The 21,599-nt window shown below is 33.3% G+C and overlaps 2 protein-coding genes across 2 annotated transcripts; both read left to right on the plus strand.

The window, feature by feature from the left end:
- The first annotated feature begins 1,581 nt into the window (after positions 1-1,581).
- On the plus strand, positions 1,582-19,359 carry LOC145307285 (zinc metalloproteinase nas-6-like). The gene is made up of 13 exons (XM_080149647.1): positions 1,582-1,973; positions 7,243-7,293; positions 7,616-7,664; positions 12,784-12,864; positions 14,219-14,286; positions 14,433-14,528; positions 15,367-15,426; positions 16,668-16,722; positions 16,951-17,056; positions 17,818-17,943; positions 18,027-18,104; positions 18,451-18,553; positions 19,032-19,359. Exons 1-13 carry the CDS (start codon positions 1,892-1,894, stop codon positions 19,280-19,282), a joined length of 1,206 nt encoding a protein of 401 aa, XP_080005773.1. The 5' UTR covers positions 1,582-1,891; the 3' UTR covers positions 19,283-19,359.
- Positions 19,300-21,164, plus strand: LOC145307286 (uncharacterized). Its single transcript, XM_080149648.1, has 5 exons — positions 19,300-19,404; positions 19,557-19,638; positions 19,833-20,274; positions 20,591-20,671; positions 20,781-21,164. Exons 2-5 carry the CDS (start codon positions 19,579-19,581, stop codon positions 21,017-21,019), a joined length of 822 nt encoding a protein of 273 aa, XP_080005774.1. The 5' UTR covers positions 19,300-19,404; positions 19,557-19,578; the 3' UTR covers positions 21,020-21,164.
- The last annotated feature ends 435 nt before the right edge of the window (positions 21,165-21,599 follow it).

The raw sequence follows: 21,599 nt of genomic DNA on the forward strand, positions 1-21,599 counted from the left end.
AAATCCTTAACTTAAAAAATTTGGAAAATCGGACCATATACACTGAAGATATGGAAAAAAGTGTTAAATATATAAAAATAGCCTAAAACCTGCCAAAAAGACAGTCTGGCCGTCATGGTTATTTTGTTTAAAAGACGGGAAATTTAATTTTGATATATATAACTGAAAAATTTTGAAAATCGGACTATAAACACTGAAGATATGGAGAAAAATGTTAAATATATAAAAAAAACAGCCTAAAACCTGCTAAAAAGGCAGTCTGGCCGTCATGGTTGTTTTCTTTAAAAGACAGAAAATTTAATTTTGATATCTATAACTGAAAAAATTTTGAAAATTGGACCATAAACACTGAAGATATGGAGAAAAATGTGAAAAATATAAAAATAGCCTAAAACCTGCTGAAAAGGCAGTCTGGCCTTAACCCTGAAAGGTTGGGCCCTCAGCCTGATCTTATCTCACCTCCTATTCATTGCTTTGAGGTAACAATAAGATATTTTTTTTTTCATACTTTTAAATTTTGCAGATTTTTCTTATCAAAATGCTCCTAAATAGGTCGGGAAGACCAGAAAATGATCCCATTGATTCAGGTATAAAATCAAATTTATTGCAAAATTGTGAGAAGAAAATTTTTTTAATATTTCAAAAATTTTTATATTTTGTAGGATGGTGATTTTGTCTTTATTCTAAAGAAAAAAAAAGCATCTCTTAGATATTACCTCCTATGATTAATATTATTTTATTTAAATGTGTTTTGAGAGAATATTATACACCTTTATTTTGCAATTCTTATACTAAAGTAACAGGATGTTTGTTTGTCTATGTGTCTGTGTTTCTGTACCGAAGGATCTTGCTAACCGCTGAACCGATCGGGTTCCCCTTAACAGGGTAGATTCTCATGGGTCCCGGGAAGGTTTATAAAAATTTTTTAATATACGGGAGACTTCAACGTAAAATAAAGAGGTATCGTACGTAAAAAATTATCATAGAGACTTTAACAAACAAAAACATTTAAAGTGCCACTAGATGCCTCTAGGGGGCGTAGCCGCTATTATTTCATATATGTATAAAATTGTATTCTAACAAGGTAATTAAGGTTGACTTTAAGGAGCACAGACTCTTATATTGGTATATCAGTTAGGGAAGCAGAAAGCAGAAAGAGATGAATGATACAATAATTACTTATTGTTATAATTATTAATAGGAACCATTGAGTTGGAGTTAAGACAACCTTTCATAAAGAAGTCTGATGAACCAGTGGTTAATGACTCAGGAATGATATCAAGTATAAAGCATTACAAACAAATTGAGATTTCCTTTCTAAATATGGACTAACTTTTTTTTTAAGTAGATTAGTTGGCACCTTCAAGCTAAGTATCCTGTTGGGCATTGTTAAACCACCCCCCCCCCCCCTTTATTTCTTATATTAATTGAAAATTTAGGGAGGTTATTTTTTAAGATAGCTTTATTTTTCTATTTTTTGAAATTTCTTTTCCTTTTAATATACTGTATACTATTTTTCATTAATTTATCATCTTAAGAATGCTCCTAAACTTTTGATATCATACTTAAATTAGATTATATCAAAATTCCAAGAAAAACAGCAAAATCTTTGGGAGTTTTTACAGTGGTGTTTTTAACAGGAATCATTTTGATAACTACTCATAATATTGTACATCTAACAAACTTTGTCTAAATAAATTCGTATTTCCTCACAATATTTTTTTGGCCTAGATAAAAACCTGCAATTCTTAAGTTTTTTTCACCATAAAGTACATGTAAATGTAACTTTAATGGCTCATTTTTTTATTTTAAGTTTACTTTATCATTTGGACAGTTACATATATGTAATAAAGACATATAAGTATTAAAATTAATATCAGGAGTTGTAAGTATGGTAATTTACTATTTTGCTTCAACACCATCACAATCTTGCCCTACAGGACAAATTTTTAACAAGAAATATGGCATCTGTGGTAAGATTTGATTTTTACTTTAGAAAAGTGCATGGCGAACCTGATTATTTTTTTAGTTAATATACTAGGTTTATGATTGATATAGATATATCAACTAACAAAATTATCGGTTATCGGAATATAGCAGGCCTCAGGAACTTGGGCGACTTCGCCATCTTGTCCAAGGCAGGGACCAAACTTATGCTATGCACTTGTCCACAGACCCATCTGCTTTGTTACCACTGTTCTTGGCTAGCAAACCTAAATAGTATATGTTAGCCTTCTCTTGTTGTGACATGGTGTCCCATGTCCGCCTATAATATATGTTTCTCTAAACTTGTGGATTTAAACTCTAAATTTTCCTGTTTTTTTTCATAAATTTCAATATGTGTTTAAGGCTCAAGGTATGGAAGTCTTTGGTCCGTATGGTGTTGTTACCAAATAGCTCCAGCCTTAGCTTGTTGTATCTGGGGCAGTAGCTGATGAGGTGTTCGATGGTTTCCTCATGGAATCCACATTGTTGGCAGCCTGGGTTGTCTGCCAGGTTCATTCTAAATAAGTGTTTATTAGTGTTAGCGTGGCCAGTCAGGATCTGGCATGCATACATGACATAGGTCCTGTTTTTGTTCTGGATGAGTTTCCAGACATTGTTTCTGGCTTCTTTCAGAAACAATTGTGTTTGTCTGCAGAATCTTGGGTCAGCAGGACTCATCCACTTCTGTTGATGAGCCCTGTCGGCCCATTCTTTGATCATACCATTGATGTATGATGTAGGAATGGGTGCATGTGGTTCTGGATAGATTACCTGTTTGTTGTTCATTGCGAAGCCAAGCTTGGCGAGGCGGTCCGCAATTTCATTGCCTTTGTGACCTACATGTGCTGGGATCAAGATAAGTTCCACCATATTTTTCTTACCTAATCTGTTTAGTGCCTGTTTGGCTCTCGCCACACAGGTGCTGTCCACTATGTACTTACTTGCAGCTTTGATAGCTGCCTGGCTGTCAATATGTACTTTAATATTTTTACCTATGGGTTTGATTTCTAGTAGATGTTGTGCCGCAGCTTCCATTGCCAGGATTTCTGCTTGGAACACTGTGGCAATCTTACCTAGGTGCCTGTATCCCTGTTGTTTGATATTGATACCTTTGGTTGTGTAGCCAAAACCACTACCTGATTTGGTTTTTGACCCGTCTGTGCAGACATGAATGGTGCTGTCATTTGATGGAGTGAGCTTAAACTGATATTTGTTCAGCTCATCTTTTGTTTTTATGATACTAATAAAATTACACTCACCCCTTTGCTTGTTGATGAGCTTGTCTGTTGGCAGTGATAGTTCTAAAAGTTCTTTTGCCAATTTTAGAACTCTGTTGGTGTGGTTTTCAGGTTTTGTGACCTCTCCTTCCTTGTGTGACCAGCTACCATTCCTTGTCAACCTTAGGTAACTTTTCAGTGATAGAGCCTTAATATGAATTTCTATAGGATGTAGATCTAAAATAATTTCCATGGCCTGTGTGGCTGTGGTTTTCATTGCATTAAGAGAGGCAAGGCACCCCCTGCGCTGGACCTTTTTTAGTTTTTTAATGTGTGTGGTTTTGTAGGCACTGTTTAGCCAAACTAGATATCCATATGTAAGGATGGGTCTGACTAGACTAGTGTACATCCACCTACACACTTTGGGTCTTAGCCCCCAATTTTTCCCAAGCATTTTACGACATTGGTTCATGACAATATTGGCTCTCCTGGTGATGTTATCTACATGTTTGGTCCAGGTTAGTTTGGAGTCTAGAGTGACCCCTAGGTACTTAAAGGTTTTAACAACTTCGACTAACTCACCATTTACCTTGACTATGGGGTTTCTGATGTTGTGTTTGTGGGTGAAAACCATGATTTTGGTTTTTGAGGCGCTGAAACTAAGGCCACAGGCTGTGGCCCAGGTTTCCATTACCTTTGCATACTGGTTTAAGCGATCCTCTATGGTTGATATATCTATACCTGTGACTAAGTCCACTAAGTCATCAGCAAAGGCATTTATCATGCTGGGGTGTACATCTGGGAACCTATCTAAAAGGTCATCTGGTTCTAAGTTCCAGAAGATGATGGACATAATGCCACCTTGTGGTGTCCCCCTGGTGGGGATTTTTGTGACACACTCACCGTTTAGCATGGCTTCGGCTATTCTGTTGGTGAGCAGGTGTTCTGACCATTTTATAATAGCTGGATCTATACCTTTCCTTACCAAGTTGTTGATAATGCTGCTTATGCTGGCTTTAGAGAAGGCTGCATCAATGTCTAGAAAGAGGGCACCTGTGACTCTTTCTTTTCGAGTGATTTTTTGGGTTACTATAATCTAGTTTACCAACCTTTGGTATGAAAACTACTTTAGTTCTCAACCAGCTGTTAGGTACTTTGCCTTGTGTAATACTTAGCTTGTAGATATGTGTGACTAGGTCCAGAATGGCATCTGAGCCATGTTGTAGCATGGCTGGGTAAATGCCATCTGGGCCTGGGGATTTATATGGACTGAAACTTTTAAAGCATGCCTTAACTGATTGTCTGTTCACAATGTTTTCAATATCTAGATTACTTACACCAAAGTCTCTAGGGACGTACTGTTCCTCCTCTGGTACACTGGGGAAATGTGTGTCTAATAATACCTTTAAAGTTTCTTCTGGGGAGCAGGTGAAATCACCTTGTTGGTTTTTTACTGTACCTAGTTCAATCTTGTTGCCCTGGGCTAGAACTTTTTGTATTCTGCTTGCCGTGGTGAGGTCTGAAAGTTCGTCACAATGACGTTTCCATCCCTCAATTTTAGCTGTTTTGATGTCAGTTTTATACTTACTTTTTAACCTGTCATATGCCTCTTTAGTCTCAGCTGTATTATACCTGCGATTTTTGACGTTAGCTCTGTGTAGCTTACGTTGTGTTTGACTAAGATTACCATTCCACCAAGGTGGTTTTCTTTTACCTTTGAAGAATCTCAGCTTGCAGCTGGAATTATAGGAGTTGATAATAGCATTTTCTAATCTATCCGTTAGTATGTCTATGTTTTCACTACTTGTATTAATAACTGAAATTTCTTTGTTCAAATTTTGACCAAAGAGAGACCAGTCTGTCTTTTTTACATTTCTGTACGAGTTGTCCATATTTGGATCAGCTATGTTTTTACTTACAATGAGGTCAAATTCAATCCTACAGTGATCTGACATTGTTTCATCACTAGATACCTGCCAGTTTACTACTTTGTCTAAGAGTTTAGTATCACCTATTGTGATATCAATTACCTCTTGTCTCCTACAATCGGAAAAAGTGTAATCATTACCTTTATTAAGAATGTGTAAGTTTGTGGAGGACAACCATTCCATGAGCACTATGCCCCTTCGGTTGTCATTTGAGCTGCCAAAAGCTGTACTACGGCAGTTTGAATCGCTGCCAATTAGTAGGGACCATCCTTTGGTCCTGCAGAAAGTTGTGAGCTCTCTCAGCAGTTCCGGGGGTGGTGGTGATGCTCCGGGTCCCTGGTGGTATTCCATGTATACACTAGAAATAACTAAAGTGGTCCCATCCTCCAGATGCATGCCCACTGAGCACATATCCGGAGAACAGAACTGGTTTATCTGCCAGCAATTAAGGTTTTTTGATACTAAAATCCCTGCCCTGTTCTTAGTATTAGGCTTACCACAAAAAAGCTTATGTTTTTTTGAGAAGCCAGTAATTTTAAAACTTTTATGATTAAAATTTGGCTCTTGTATCAGAGAGACAAATCCTGCATAGGTAAAGTCAATGTTGTTACTATTTAAGCCTAAGCTTAAGTAATTGTCATGTACTGCTGTAGCTGCAATTGCTTTATGTAAGTTAATTTGACTAAACTTTAGTCTAGTTTGAGTAGGTGGCGTCATTATTTATAAAAATTATTTAAGGGGAAAAATTTTATATAAATACACTAAATAGAAAAATACTTAGTTTTTCTCCTGCATGGAGGCTCCCTCCTGGAGGGGTGGGAAACCTTCCTTCTTCCTCTCACTCCAATCCTCCAGAGCTTTACTCCAGACGTCAGAGTACGTGTAAATGCTGGTCTTCAGCTGGCTGCCTTGGTCAATGATGCTGTCCAGGGCGTCCTCGGCTACTTCCACGACAATGCTAAAGAATTTAGCACCCTCTGGAAGCTCCTTATCCTTGTTCAAGCATCCCTTGACCACCTTCAGATGTTTTTCCCTTAAAAATGGATTATATAACCTGAGAAAGCTTTTCATTAAGGACCTTTCTTTCCAGGCCAACGTCTTGAAATTCTTGACAGAGAGGCACACGAACGGCATCTCCCCTGGGCCATATGCCGCATACTTGTACCCCAGCCATTCCCTGCCCTCGGGCACTCAGGCTTGCCAGATTGTCCTGAGCAGGAAATCAACCGTGGCTTGGTTGCGGCACTTAACCAAGAAGACATGGTTCCTGCGCCCCCTCCCCAGATGCCTTTCCCATGTCAATGGCCTCGAGATTTTTGTCGAGGCCCTCACTCATTAGGGCCATCTCCAGCTCTGCCTCAATGGCGTCCCAGTCATCTTGGTCCAGCGTGTGGAGGTCAGCATCGGCGCCGGCATCATCATTGTCCGGCACCGCCCTGACATCCACCTGCAGGCCCTCGACTCTGGCCGCCTTGGAGAAGGACATCTCGTCCCTTTTGACCCTTCTCTTTTAACAAAATTAAGTTTATCCATAGTTTTATATGGTAAAACTTTGAAATGTTATGCATTTTTGGTGCAATTGATTTGTTGAGTTCAAAGGACAAATTAAAAATAAAAGGGCAAAAAATCATCAAATGCTGTAAATCAAAAATGCACGTTAATGAAACTGTTTATAATATTACAAGTAGACATTTTTTACCGATACAATATACTTTTCTTGAAACAGCAGTTCGAACTCAACAAAACATTTGATGATATTTGATAAAAAAAATTCTTACCATTTCAAAAAAAAAAATTTCATATAAAACCATGGTGAAACTTAATTATATAGTTCAATAAAATACTCAGGTTTACTGCTGGAATGTGCTAAGATTCACTTGCTCTTGTTCATGCATAAACTCTTTTTTTTTCATCTGATTTTTTTGCATCAAGATTTTTGGGGGCAACAAATTCTAGTAAAGATAACCTTTATATTTGACCTAAAATATTATTTTAGATTTATTTTGCTTGTTGACTAAACCTTATTCCCGAGAATAAACATTTGAAAAAATAATATTATTACAATTTTTATGTTCTTTCTAGTTTTGTAATTTAATTTTTCCTATATTAAGAGAATATTTGTCCTGTTGGGTTCCATTACGATCAAGAAAATGATAAATGTGGTAAAATTTTATTATCAAATTTAAAAATGTTGATAGATAGACAGATGGAGTTATAGATTTAGTTAGCCCTCATTGAAATGCAGGATTAGTTCTTTCAAAAAGGTTCCCGCTGGGGTTAGGTTAAAACTACATCATTCCCTTATCTACAACTTTTACCTGGGTTTAGTGCTTAAAGAGATCTTTTAGGGAAAGCTCTGTCTAAGGACATACTTACATTTTGAATTGATTATATAGATGCTTTCCTTAAACATCGTACCTTGTTGTAGTAGGAATCACACATTTTTTTGTATATTTTGAACTTTGTATTTTGTATAAAATTTAGAAATTGTGTCAGACAGGGCTACAAGTAGTTATTATGTAAACACTGCACAGTAAGTTTTAATATTTCATTTTTAAAAGCGAAGCTTTTCTATAATTAGGGTCGGTCCGTCCGTCCGTCCGTCCGTCCGTCCGTCCGAGATAGATAGCTTTTATTCGTTAATTTAGGCATGTTAGAATTGTCCTATCGATTTCAAACTTTGCATGATGATTCCTGTAGTAGTTGGGTACGATTTAGAAAGCGTAGCAACTCTATAATCATTACCAGAATGTCCGTACGTCCATTTTAAACATGTTGATTTTTCTACTTTTTTAACAACAAATTTTCAAGTGTTCTAATTATCCGTTTGATCTGATTTTTGGTATATTGATTCCTGGGACAACAAAGAACAATATTATAAGCGAAGCAACTCTATAATCAAGTCCTAAAAATGTAAGTATGTCCATAAACATTATCCTGCTTCAAGCAGTTTTTTAACATATTTACTTACATTTTTGCTTCGACTCTTATACTTTTAAATTCTGATTTTTCAGTTCAGATACTATACAAGTGTTAATGTCCGTTTGTCCTACCGTTTCAGTGCTTCGCTTTTATGGATGTTGTCATCCTTGTTTTTAAGTATTTATTCAAAACCCGTGAATTAGAACCGGTTCTCATCCATATGAAAAAAACTATGTCTAGCATCATATTATATCCAGTTTTCTACAAATTTAAAAATGTACAATCATAATACTAAAACAGTTTTTTAGCTCGTGCCTTCGGCATCTCGGGGCTAAAATAAACTGGTTTTAATCATGTACATTTTATATCCATGGAAAGCTGTTTATTAGATCTTTTCATGAAAATACCCTTTCTCGAATTTCATTCTTCTGCTAACCTAAAAGGTTACTTTAGGGGCCTAGAAATACATGTACAAAATTTCAGCTCTTTATCTCTACTGGCGACCTAGCGCCAGGCATGTAAAATATCAACAGATAACGGTAGCACGGCGGTTTTAACAATATCTCAGTAATGTGCAGGTTTTAAGCTCTTCTGCATATTTCAATTTAAACATATAAGGCCAAAGAGATTATATCCAAAAAATCTTTTGTCAAAGTCTACTCTACACCTAGCGCCAGTCAGTTTTCTAAAATCATGCATTTTATACCTGTGAAAAATAAAATCGCCAGCGCTAGGTGTAGAGTAGACTTTGACAAAAGATTTTTGGGATATCATATCTTAGGCCTTATGTGTTTAAGTTGAAATATGCAGAACACCTAAATTCACCTTCCAAGCCATTCTCTAAGCATTTTAATTTTTTTTATGAAATAACGGGATTTCAAAACTGCCTTTTGAAAAGGCCTAAAAAATTTTTAAAAAATTCTTTTTTGTCCCTTTTTTCACTGTTTATAGTTACAGCTTATTAAGATATTATTCTCAGATAAAAAAAAATTGGCGCTTCCAGCACCAAAACCGGCAAAAACAGGCAGTTAAACTTCTGTACCCCTACTTAACCCCCTATAAGACCCCCCCCCCTCTATCTCGGCTCCTGTTACAGATAGAGACGTAAAACTTTTTTCTGGTGGTTCATGTGTATTTTTAGAGAAAATTACTTTTTCTATTTATAGCAGTCAGACCGCTCCTTATACGCTTCTTAACAGCCAGCCCCTAAGTATTAAAACTGCTGTAGAGCAGCTAATTTTAAATCTAAGAAAACCAAATTTTATGACGAACTATTATTTTTTATAACAAAAAAATACATTTTTTGACCATCGCCGAAAAATGACAAATAACGGAAACCGCCAATTTTGGCAATAAAATGATGGTTGGCAGCACTAAATAATATTTTTATCTGTTTATAGTTACAACTTATTAAGATATTATTTCAGTTAAAAAAAAATTGGCGCTTACAGCACCAAAACAGGCAGTTAAACTTCTGTACCCCTACTTAACCCCCTAAGAGACCCCCCCTCTATCTCAGCTCCTGTTATAGATAGAGGCATAAAACTTATTTCTGGTGGTTCATGTGTATTTTTAGAGAAAATTACTTTCTCTAGTCATAGCAATCAGACCACTCTTTATCTGCTTTTTAGCAGCCAGACGCTAAATAATTAAACAGCTGGAGAGCAGCCAATGTTAAAGCTAAGAAAACCAAATTTTATGACTAACTATTATTTTTTATAAAAAAAAATACCTTTTCTGACCATTGCCAAAAAAGGACAAATAACGGATACCGCCAAAATTGGCGGTAAAATGGCGGTTGGCGGCGCTAAATAATATTTTTATCTGTTTATAGTTACAACTTTTTAAGATATAATTTTCAGTTTAAAAAAAATTGCCGCCTCCAGCACCGAAACAGGCAGTTAAACTTCTGTACCCCTACTTAACCCCCTAACAACAGACCTCCCTCTATCTCAGCTCCTGTTACAGATATAAATGTAAAGCTTTTTTCTGTTGGTTCATGTGTATTTTTAGAGAAAATTACTTTTTCTAGTCATAGCTGATCAGACTGCTCCTTATCTGCTTTTTAGCAGCCAGCCGATAAATATTTTTAAAAAGCTGTAGAACGGCCAATTTTAAAGCTAGGAAAACAAAGAAGAAGAGCTATTATTTTTCATAACAAAAAAAAACACTTCTTCTGACCATTGCAAAAAAACGACAAATAACGGAAACCGCCAATTTTGATGGTAAAACCATTAGCCGCATCTGGCCGCCAAAAAGCGGATAAGGAGCGGTCTGACCGCTATGACTAGAAAAAGTAATTTTCTCTAAAAATACACATGAACTACCAGAAAAAAGTTTTACGTCACTATCTGTAACAGGAGCCAAGATAGAGGGGGGGGGTCTGTTAGTGGGTTAAGTAGGGGTACAGAAGTTTAACTGCCTGTTTTTGCCGGTTTTGGTGCTGGAAGCGCCAATTTTTTTAAAACTGAAAATAATATCTTAATAAGTTGTAACTATAAACAGATAAAAATATTATTTAGCGCCGCCAACCGCCATTTCATTGCCAAAATTGGCGCTTTCCATTATTTGTCGTTTTTCGGCGATGGTCAGAAAAGGTATTTTTTTTTATAAAAAATGATAGTTTGTCATAAAATTTGGTTTTCTTAGCTTTAAAATTGGCCGCTCTACAGCTGTTTAATTATTTAGCGGCTGGACGCTAAAAAGCGGATAAGGAGCAGTCTGATTGCTATGACTAGTAAAAGTAATTTTCTCTAAAAATACACATAAACCACCAGAAATAAGTTTTACGTCTCTATCTGTAACAGGAGCCGAGATAGAGGGGGGTCTCTTAGGGGGTCAAGTAGGGGTACAGAAGTTTAACTGCCTGTTTTGGCTGGTTTTGGTGCTGGAAGCGCCAATTATTTTAAAACTGAAATAACATCTTAATAAGTTGTAACTATAAACAGATAAAAATATTATGTAGCACCACCAACCGCCATTTTACGGCCAAAATTGGCGGTTTCTGTTATTTGTCGTTTTTTGGCGATGGTCATAAAAGGTATATTTTGGTTATAAAAAATAATAGTTTGTCATAAAATTTGGTTTTCTTAGCTTTAAAATTAGCTGCTCTACAGCAGTTTTAAAATTTAGCGGCTGGCTGCTAAAAAGCGGATAAGGAGCGGTCTGACTGCTATGAATAGAAAAAGTAATTTTCTCTAAAAATACACATGAACCACCAGAAAAAAGTTTTACGTCTCTATCTGTAACAGGAGCCGAAATAGAGGGGGGGGGTCTTATAGGGGGTTAAGTAGGGGTACAGAAGTTTAACTGCCTGTTTTTGACGGTTTTGGTGCTGGAAGCACCAATTTTTTTTTATCTGAGAATAATATCTTAATAAGTTGTAACTATAAACAGTGAAAAAAGGGACCAAAAAAAATCTTTTTTATGCCTTTTTAAAAGGCAGTTTTGAAATCCCGTTATTTCATAAAAAAAAATTAAAATGCTTAGAGAATGGCTTGGAAGGTGAATTTAGGTGTTCTGCATATTTCAACTTAAACACATAAGGCCTAAGATATGATATCCCAAAAATCTTTTGTCAAAGTCTACTCTACACCTAGCGCTGGCGATTTTATTTTTCACAGGTATAAAATGCATGATTTTAGAAAACTGACTGGCGCTAGGTGTAGAGTAGACTTTGACAAAAGATTTTTGGGATATAATATCTTTGGCCTTATGTGTTTAAATTGAAATATGCAGAAGAGCTTAAAACCTGCACATTACTGAGATATTGTTAAAACCGCCGTGCTACCGTTATCTGTTGATATTTTACATGCCTGGCGCTAGATCGCCAGTAGAGATAAAGAGCTGAAATTTTGTACATGTATTTCTAGGCACCTAAAGTAACTTTTTAGGTTAGCAGAAGAATGAAATTCGAGAAAGGGTATTTTCATGAAAAGATCTAATGGATAGTTAAATTCAGGGGTAGCCAGTCTAACCAACAATTCTACAAAAAATCACAAAACCTTATTGCGTATCTTGGAGTATATCTTGTTTTTTTATGTAAGTGAAGAGGGGTGGGAAAGAATGGGAGGAAAAGGGGAAGTGGTGTGGAGAAATTTTGTTTGTCAGAATAATATTCCCTTGTCTCTGAGGAAATCATATGCTCAAAAAAATTTGCTGCTTGTTTATTATAACTTGAATGTAAATAATAAACAAAGATGTCATGGAATCCCTTTTAAAGTTTCACGAAATTTGGGGTCAGATGGACCATCTAGATTAGGGTGGGTTGATTTTGGACATTTTAAGTTGGAACATGCACTTGATTTATAAAGTATGATACACCTCTGGATGCTTTAAAATTTATCTTAAGTCTAAAAACCGTTGCGACCACACATACAATTGTTTAGCTATTTGTGAATGGGAGTAAAAGATTTATTGAATTATAACAATGGCTTCATAGTGCTCCTCGAAAAAGCCTTGAGGAGTAGATCAGGAAATTTTGTCTGTTTCAAAATATCTCGTTCCTAGACTGAGAAAATCTCAAATACTTTACAAATTGAACAATTCTCAATAAACTCTAAAAAATGGTATCTTTTAGTCTATTTCAAAGGCTAGGAACGAGATATTTTTAAATGGACAAAAGTTCCTTATTTTACTTTTCAAAGGCTTCCTAGGGAGCACCTTGAAGCCATAGTTATGATTCAATAAATTTTTACTCCCATTCACAAATTTGATCTTCTGATTTTTAGGGACTGGGTAGCCAATAACTCTTTGATTTGGTCAGATAGGGTGATATTTTATACATATAATTATGAAGCTAAGATAGAAAGGTAAATTCTTAAAAATCAACATAAACATTACACAGTGCGTATGAAGGTGCTTTTACTTTTGTGTGAGAACCTAAATTGGGACATTGTGCATTTCATTACCCTAGGTTAGGTAACTTCACTTCATTTTTCAATAAATCTAAAATGCAGCCGTTTTTGAGAAAATTAGATTTGAAAATTTCAAGTTCAACTTTCATCCACCAGGAGTTACCTCATAATCATGACAAGAAAAGCAAAGATTAGTTATTTAAAATTTTGAACATTTTTGCTTTTATAAAGTCTGTCACAAAACCTCTCTATATACGATTCATTCAAGGCTGAATTTCCGTGACCTTAGCAAAGCAACTGATAAAAATGGCCATGAATCAACTCACTTCAGGAGTGGTTTTATGAAGAACTTTATAAAAGCAAACTTGTTCAAAATTTTAAATAAATAATCTTTGCTTTTCTTGTCATGATTATGCGGTAACTTCTAGTGGATGAAAATTGAACTTTAAATTTTCAAATCTAATTTTCTCAAAAACGGCTGCATTTTAGATTTTATTAAAAAGTAAAATGAAGTTACCTAACCTAGGGTAAAGAAATGGGTACACTGACAAATGTCCTAATACGACAAACCTCCTAATGCGACAAACCTCCTAAACGACAAACATCCTAAACGACAAATGTCCTAATGCAACATCTTTAAGTAAAACGTCCTAATTTTTTTTCAAAAATTAAATCTTTCAAATTTAATTTAAAAATGTTCTAAAATAAAAGGAAATGAATATGTATTTTGTTGATTTAGAAAATTTAAGGTTTATTTTTGTAATGCACGCTTGTATTGGGTTCGAAACCATTCCGTTTGTGATAGCCATCACAGACGTTATGGTTAAAGTTATTTGATCTAAAAAAATATTTTTTCCTGTGTTTTATTGCCATTTTGAATTTGATATTGTTAAATATTTTATAATTAGATGATTTTGTCATTAAATTTGGAAGATTTTTTTTTCTTCATAATTTTTGAAAATTTTTAGGACATTTTACTAAAGAGATGTCGCATTAGGACGTTTGTCCCTTTGGGACGTTTGTTGTTTAGGAGGTTTGTCGTTTTGGAGGTTTGTTGCATTAGGACGTTTGTCGCGGTAGGATGTTTGTCGGTGTACATAATGAAATGCACTATGTCCCAATTTAGGTTCTGACACAAAAGTCAAAGCACCTTCAAACGCACTGTGATTGTGCTTTTGAATAAAATCGGCAATAAATCATCGATGGCAAAATATGTGATTGCAATTAGAAAATGTGTTTTATTCATATGAAGTATTTTTTATTAATTGCCATATTTCATAAAGACAATTAAATTTTAACTTTCTACTAGTTTTTCCACAGAAGAAAGAAGAGCTGTAAGGAAAGCAATGGATACAATAATTATAAGTCTTGGTTCAGGTTCATCAATCTTTTAATAAATTAATATTATGTTCATTTTATCTCTTTGGCTGAACAATTTTAGAAACTTCCTACTTCAAAACTTTTGGTAATAGTTGATACATTAATCATTCTTTTAATTTAATACCCTAGCCTATGATTTTTAGCATGTATTGATTTTGTTGAACTTTCTGATGTTGACCATGCAACAAATAAAACTATAAGAATTATCAAAGATGGAAATATATGCAGCTCTGATATTGGTAAGACAATTTTTTTTTGCAACTTATTATAAATACCTCTTCGGGACTTGGTGACACCTCAGGTACAAGTCCTCTCCATGCAACCATAAACATACTCTCCGTTTGAATTTAATGCCCCCAATTGCCCAGGGTATTACAAGTAAGACAACACCCAATAGACAACCAACTATTTATTTGCACAACCTTTATCTTAACTGTTAACAATAATGAATTGTTCCTGTTTTGGGGCAAGGAATTTCATCTACTCTATTTGTGTCACACACCTGATATAGCAGCAGTAGGAACAATTTTTTAAGTCTTTAGAATTAGGGCCAAGATTCAAACCTTTCACCTTTCTGACAACAAGAAGATGCAGATTCTTGCAACATATTATAGACATCTTAATTTTAATTTTGTGTATTTGCATAAGTATACTTTATTTGTTAAAAAACATTCAAATACCTACACTAAAAATACTTTTTACAAAAACATTCCCTTATCCTATTTCATAAAGTTAACAGTTTTTTTAAGGTTAGGCTACTTTTTTCTTTGCTCTTCCAATACAGAGCCCCTAGATGCCTGGGTTACAACCGCTAGTCCAGTTATAAAAAGTAGAAAAGATTTTGTCTGATATCTCAAAAACTCCAGAAATGATTGATATTTCTGTTTTAGGGAAATTTTACATTTATAGAATATTTCATTTTTAGATTTGATTTTCTTATCCCTTCTTATACCTTTGAAGACAAGTTCCCTAGATATTTAAGACGCAGCCACTAGTTTTTGGAAAGAGACTTTGATGATATATTCATTTGATATTAAATTTAATTCACTGCTAATTAGTTTTAATTGTTTTCTAAAGGTCTTCAACACAACAAAGTAAATGTACTGAAACTCGGCACAGATTGCTTTAAAAATCCAGGTAGAGAATTTCACAATTACACCTTTTTTAGAGAATTTGTAAAAGGGTAGTTGCACAAAATGTATTTAAACTTGAATATGTTAAACTGAAAATTTATTGTTTGTATTCAATGGTTTAAACTACATTCAAGTAGAATTAAAAGAATTTCAATTTTCTCCCATGTAGTTTTAAAAATATCATGACTTGAATATCATATTCTTGTGATAAATGCAACTTATCTGTCAGTCTTGTATTTAAAAAAAAAAAACTGTTTAATTAAATGAATGTTTTAAATTGATTCATTAAATGACTTTTTACAACTATCCAATTAGAATAAAAAACAACAATGTTACATTTTAACTTTTCAACCTTATGCTTTCGAGTTATGGCTTAAAAATTCAATGTGCCTGTATATTATCCTTCTGATCGCCCAAATGCTCTAAAAAAAGACAGAAAATATACTGTGGCATGAAACAGAATTATTTTTTTCTAAAATAATATTTTTTGTGGTAAATTTTAAGATGTAGACAAATCCAGGGAGTAAGGGAGGGGACAATGGATCAAATATTCAATCTTTAGGAGTTTCAGACTTTGGGTACTGGCTTAAAGGGAATGTGCAAGAATTTAGCAGTTTCTGACTGAGATTGGGTACTTGCGCAAGAAATGCCGCTACTCACTGTGTTAGTTTTAAATATATATATTTTGCAGACAGAGAGAAGTTTAAATATAAATACACGGCCCCCCTCCCCTCCCCCACCTCCTTTTTTAAAGTAGACGAGAAAGGGAAATGGAGAAGGGAGGTGGAGAAATAAACAGGATAAAAGGGGCAGGAAGGCGTGTGGGTCATATTCTTGCCCAACCAGCTAGCAGTTACCCTACACGCCTGTCTGCCCCTTTTTTCCGTGTTCACATCACTTGCCCCTAAATCTCTTTTCTCTTTCTCTCTTTCTAGTAGTAGATTTTTCTAGTAATTAATTACAGAATGGTTATGTCAGTCTGTAATACTGGTAATCTAATTTTCAAATAATTGCTTTTTTTCTTGGAACTTTTTTCTTAGTTTATGGTTTTCTAGATTTAATTAACAATCACTTTACAATTTCCACCAAATTTTCTGGATTATTCTGGATTTCATGGCCTTTCTTCAAAAACTCTTAAATTGAATTAATTGCCCATTGTCCCCTCCCTTACTCCCTGAAACAAATCATGGAGAACTGAATATGGTTTTTTTGGAATTATAAATAATAAATGATGATTTATTATAGGCACCATAATTCATGAGCTTCTACATTCTCTTGGAGTTTATCATCAGATGAATAGGTAATTTTGTTCTGTTTACTGGATTTTGCTATAGCTCTTTTTTCATGATATTGCTTTTACTTGTATGAAAAGGGAAGGTACCAACTTAATTTTCAAACTAATTGATGGCTTTGCAACAATCTACCTCAATTTGAATCACCTTTGATTGATTTCTTTTTAATATATTCTATAAACATAGCCTAATTGTATATTAGACAATTTTCAAATTCTATCTTTATTATTTATCAGACCTGACCGCCATTTATACCTGGATGTTCCAGATAAAATTAATCTAACAATTGCAGAGGACAACTTCAAGATTATAAATATAACTGATTATGACATGACTTTAAAGGTAAGAAAACATTTTTGAAATATGACTTTCTATTAAAAAAGAATAAAGAGGTAAAGATGTATGAATCTCCTTTAAATTTGTATGATAACATTCTTAATGGAAGCCTGCAGCAAATACTTTCTTTTTTTACTAAACGACTGCAAATCAGTAAATCATATTCATGAAAATTAAGTATGTAAAGTTGAATTAAAATATAAGGCCTCAAAAAAGAACACTTATTTGAAGATGTATAATAGTTATTACACGCATCGTATTATAAACGGCTTTCCGCGGATACAGAATGTACAATTATAATTTTTAGCCCGTGCCTTTGGCACCTCGGGGCTAAAAAACTGGTTTTAATCTTATGATTGTACATTTTTGTATTCGTAGAAAGCTGGATATAATACGATGCTAGACATAGTTTTTTCATATGGATAAGAACCTGTTCCTATCCACCGGATTCGAATGAATACGAGAAAACTTTTTAAACAAAAAGCAAACCAACTTTCTGTGCTAATTGGTTTTTTTTGTGTGGAATGTGAAAGAACATTGAAATGCATGTTATGAAAATATTTAAAGGGATATTTTTTATAATTGATATATCCTTCTGGATATCTTTGCTAAAAGATGGAAAGAAAGACTCTTAACAGATAAAAAGTCATTTAATTATACCAATACCATTAAAGGAAGTCTTTGGATCATGGTAAGAAAACAATAGCGGGTTTAGTTGTATAAAACATTATTGATCATTCTCATGTTACGCAATTATTTTATTACAGGTACCGTTTGATTTCTTCTCCATTATGATGTACAAAGCAAAGATTCAGAATATAACAACAATGAAAGTTAATAAATATTATTTAAAAATAACTAATAAGGGTTCCTACCCACTTGAAAAGGAAATGGTAAGTTTATTTTCATCTAAAATAAAAAAGAATTTTTAGAAATAATTATATTATTAAGTTTATGATAATATAATTGATTTCAGACAAACCTTTCTCCTGTTGATATTATAGCATTATCAAATAAGTATAGCTGTGATATTCTACCTACTCCTGATGTTAAGGTAAAGTTTCATTTTGCATCTTTGGAAGTTTTTAGTAAGATTATAAATAGTAAATGATATTGATTATAATCACAAATATAATAAAAATCTAGCAAGTTGCATTTTGAAAGTGTCTGCAAGTGCTTTTAGCAGAATCACAAAATTTTACTTTTGGATCAATTCAGTTTTTCTACAAAAAATTTAATTAAACTGTAGTGTGTATTTTACTTACATCAATATTGCTAATCTCTACAATATAACTAAATTTTAAATTTATAGCTATTTTTTTACATAATTACACCATATATTGGGTGGGATCCAAAATTTTAACAAATTTTTTGAAACACTGTAGGTATTTTATAATTAGAAAGACTACATTGAGTACACTCTGGACATGTTGGAAGTGATGGCTGATGTCTGTGCAGAAGCTTGTAGAGATGAAACATATGTGAATCCAGAGGATGCTTGCAGTAAGTTTTGTTAAATCAAATAAAAGAAAATAACTCAAGAAACTAATTGTGCATTAACAAATGCAGTGTGTTTTTCATAAAATCAAAAGTAAAAAAAAATATTTAAAAAAGTATTATCTAATTTGACCCTGTCAGAAATTAATTATTAATATTTTTTATCAGAAAAACCAGATTTTTCAAAGTGCCTTATTTTTGAAATATTAAATGATTTAGTTCAAATTACAAGGACATAGATGGCTTCTAAACAGCCCGCCGCACAGTTTTGGTACTTAGGAACATTCAGAGTATCTCCTTTGTGATTGTAGAAAGTTAAAGTATGTATTTGCAAAATATGCCTACTGAAGGGCAAAAATATGCAAAGGCATTTTATATTTGAATGCTTTATTCCATAGAAAAGTATTTATTTTATCAAGTTTATTTTTACAGTTATTAGTTATTGGATCAAAACTAAAATATTTTTTATACAATTTGTGTTTAGGTTATGACTGTCAAACCATTCGGGTGGAAATACAAGAACTTCTTATTGATTTGGAATTAAATTACACTGATTATTTTACAAATAAGCAGACATCAAGATATGAAATGTTAAGATCAAAATGTTCAACAGATATTGAGAGAGATAGTTTAGTGAAATGGTTAAATAATTCTACCTTTGAAGACAAATACAAATCCTATGAGTTACCTAAATGTAAAAGTAAAAGATTAGAAAGGAAATTAAATTTGAAATGAAATAAAAAATATAATGTTATAACAGAGAGAATTCTAAAAAGTTATATTTTCTGATAAATGTTCACATTACTTTCAGATTATGTTTTTGTATACAATGTTTCTTCAAATTTTTCAGTTGTAAGGTATACATAGATTTTTTAATTAATAAAACTTTATTGTAAAAAAGATTTATCATGCTCTTCATCTTCTTCTTGGAACTTATAATAAGATTTTGAATAATTGAATTGAAGGTAAAAAGATGAGCTAATTTTGCACAAATATTTTGAATATTTAGGTGTTTCACATAAGGACTAAAAATGACAATGTTGTACAGTAAAAGAATTCTGTTCTTCACCACCATAGTTTATTATTGCCAAGTAAGATTTAACTATTTTTCCAAATTCTAAAATTTTATGTAATTCAAATTTCAATGCCTTTTTCTTCAAATCTTCTGACCTAAAATCTGAGTAATAACTGTTTTGAGTGCATGATTTCATATCTTTATTATTGATAGTAATCTAAATGATTTCATCTCAATTCTCAAAAGAGTTAAAGCCTATTTATTTTGTAGGCCCTTGAAGCTCAATGCAATGAAACACAAACTGTTGAAAATGATAATAATGAGTATTACATGCATTTCACCAACTATTCTGGTAATATTGATTCTAAAGGTAAGGCCTGTGGTCATGGAACTGTAACTTGGGCCAGTGGAATAATGTATGATGGTTCCTGGAGAAATGGAACATATAATGGGAAAGGAAGAATAACTTGGAATGCAAACAACAATTATTCTGGTCTTTGGAAAGATGGTCTCATGCATGATGATAATGGAACACTAAATTCTGATGAAATGAGAATCAATGGCCAGTTCAGAAATGGGTCTCCAAACGGGAGAGTTGAAATAAGATACTTAACAGGATACAAAAAAGAGGATGTTTATGAAGGAAATGCAGTTGATGGCTACATGACTGGTTATGGATATTATCATTATTCTGATGGAAGAAAATATATAGGTAACTGATTCTTTAAAACTTTACTGGTTCTATGAAGATTAAGAATTCTCTCATAATTTGTTGTACAAATTACTACTTTTATTTTTAACATCCACAAATCAATAAAATCTTCTAACTAAACCTTAATCTTATACTTCACAAAGATATAAATAGGCATAAAGGTAAAGAAAAGTAATGCTATCTAAAAGGAAAAAGTCATTTTATCACACATTAGATATTTTTTTTACAGACATCTTAAGATTCTATGAAAAAAAATATTAAAGTATTTAATTATTGATTAATTATTTAAAAAACCTAATTTTTAAATTTTTTCTAGGCAACTGGAAATTAAATCTGAAGGATGGCAGTGGGTCACTTTCATGGCCAGAAGGATATAATTTTACAGGATCTTGGAAAGGTAACAGGCTTATAGAAAATGGAACAATGATAGTAGATTCATTCCCTAAAATAACTGTAGTGCATGGCAAATTCATACCATCCAAATTGAAGCATATAAAACTATTTAGTGGTAGCAAGTGTTGCAATGATTACACAGATCCTACTTGCTTCTTATTGTATGATGATGGTTCACTATATCGTGGAGAATGTAAGGATGATCTTCCTCATGGCTATGGATGGATGGTATATGACAAATCTCCATATTCTGATCTCAGTAAGTTTGTTGGGAATTGGACCTATGGAAAAAAGCATGGTCAAGGTCAACAATATTTTAATAATCATTCTGTATTTTATGGAAAATTTTTAGAGAATGAAATTCATGGAACAGGTTTGATGCTAGTTGATGATGAATTCTGTTCCAATGTCACATACAAAAGTGGAGTAGTAGAAAGTTATGGAAAAAATACAGAAAATCTCACTTACTGTCATTATGAAGTATTAGGCAAGGGTCTTCTAGAAAAAACAGATAATGAAACCAAAGGCTTAAGATACAATGTTGATCATTGTCTGGAATTGAAAGGTAAATATTGTAAAAAAGAATCAATTTATACAGGATCAGTGAACCAAAGATTGGAAAAGATTGGAAAAGGACATCTTAATTTTTCAAATGGAGGTCTATACTATGGTGACTTCAAATATGATCAAATGCATGGAGAAGGTGTAACAAAGATTAATCATGATCTGTTTACAAGTGGCTATATGAGTTTTGATAAATTAAGTTGGGGCATTCAACTTCACTCCAACTTGACTGTAATCGCCAATGAGAAACTACCAGGAAAAGTCTATTTATTATATTTTAGATTATGTGAGCTTTATATTTTATTCTTTACATTTTTTTGAAATTTTCAATGAGTAAAAGATATAAGGATATAAAATTGTAAGAATTA

This window comes from Acartia tonsa, chromosome 15 (assembly GCF_053477335.1).
Source record: "Acartia tonsa isolate MP-2025a chromosome 15, ASM5347733v1, whole genome shotgun sequence".
Classification (NCBI taxonomy): domain Eukaryota; kingdom Metazoa; phylum Arthropoda; class Copepoda; order Calanoida; family Acartiidae; genus Acartia; species Acartia tonsa.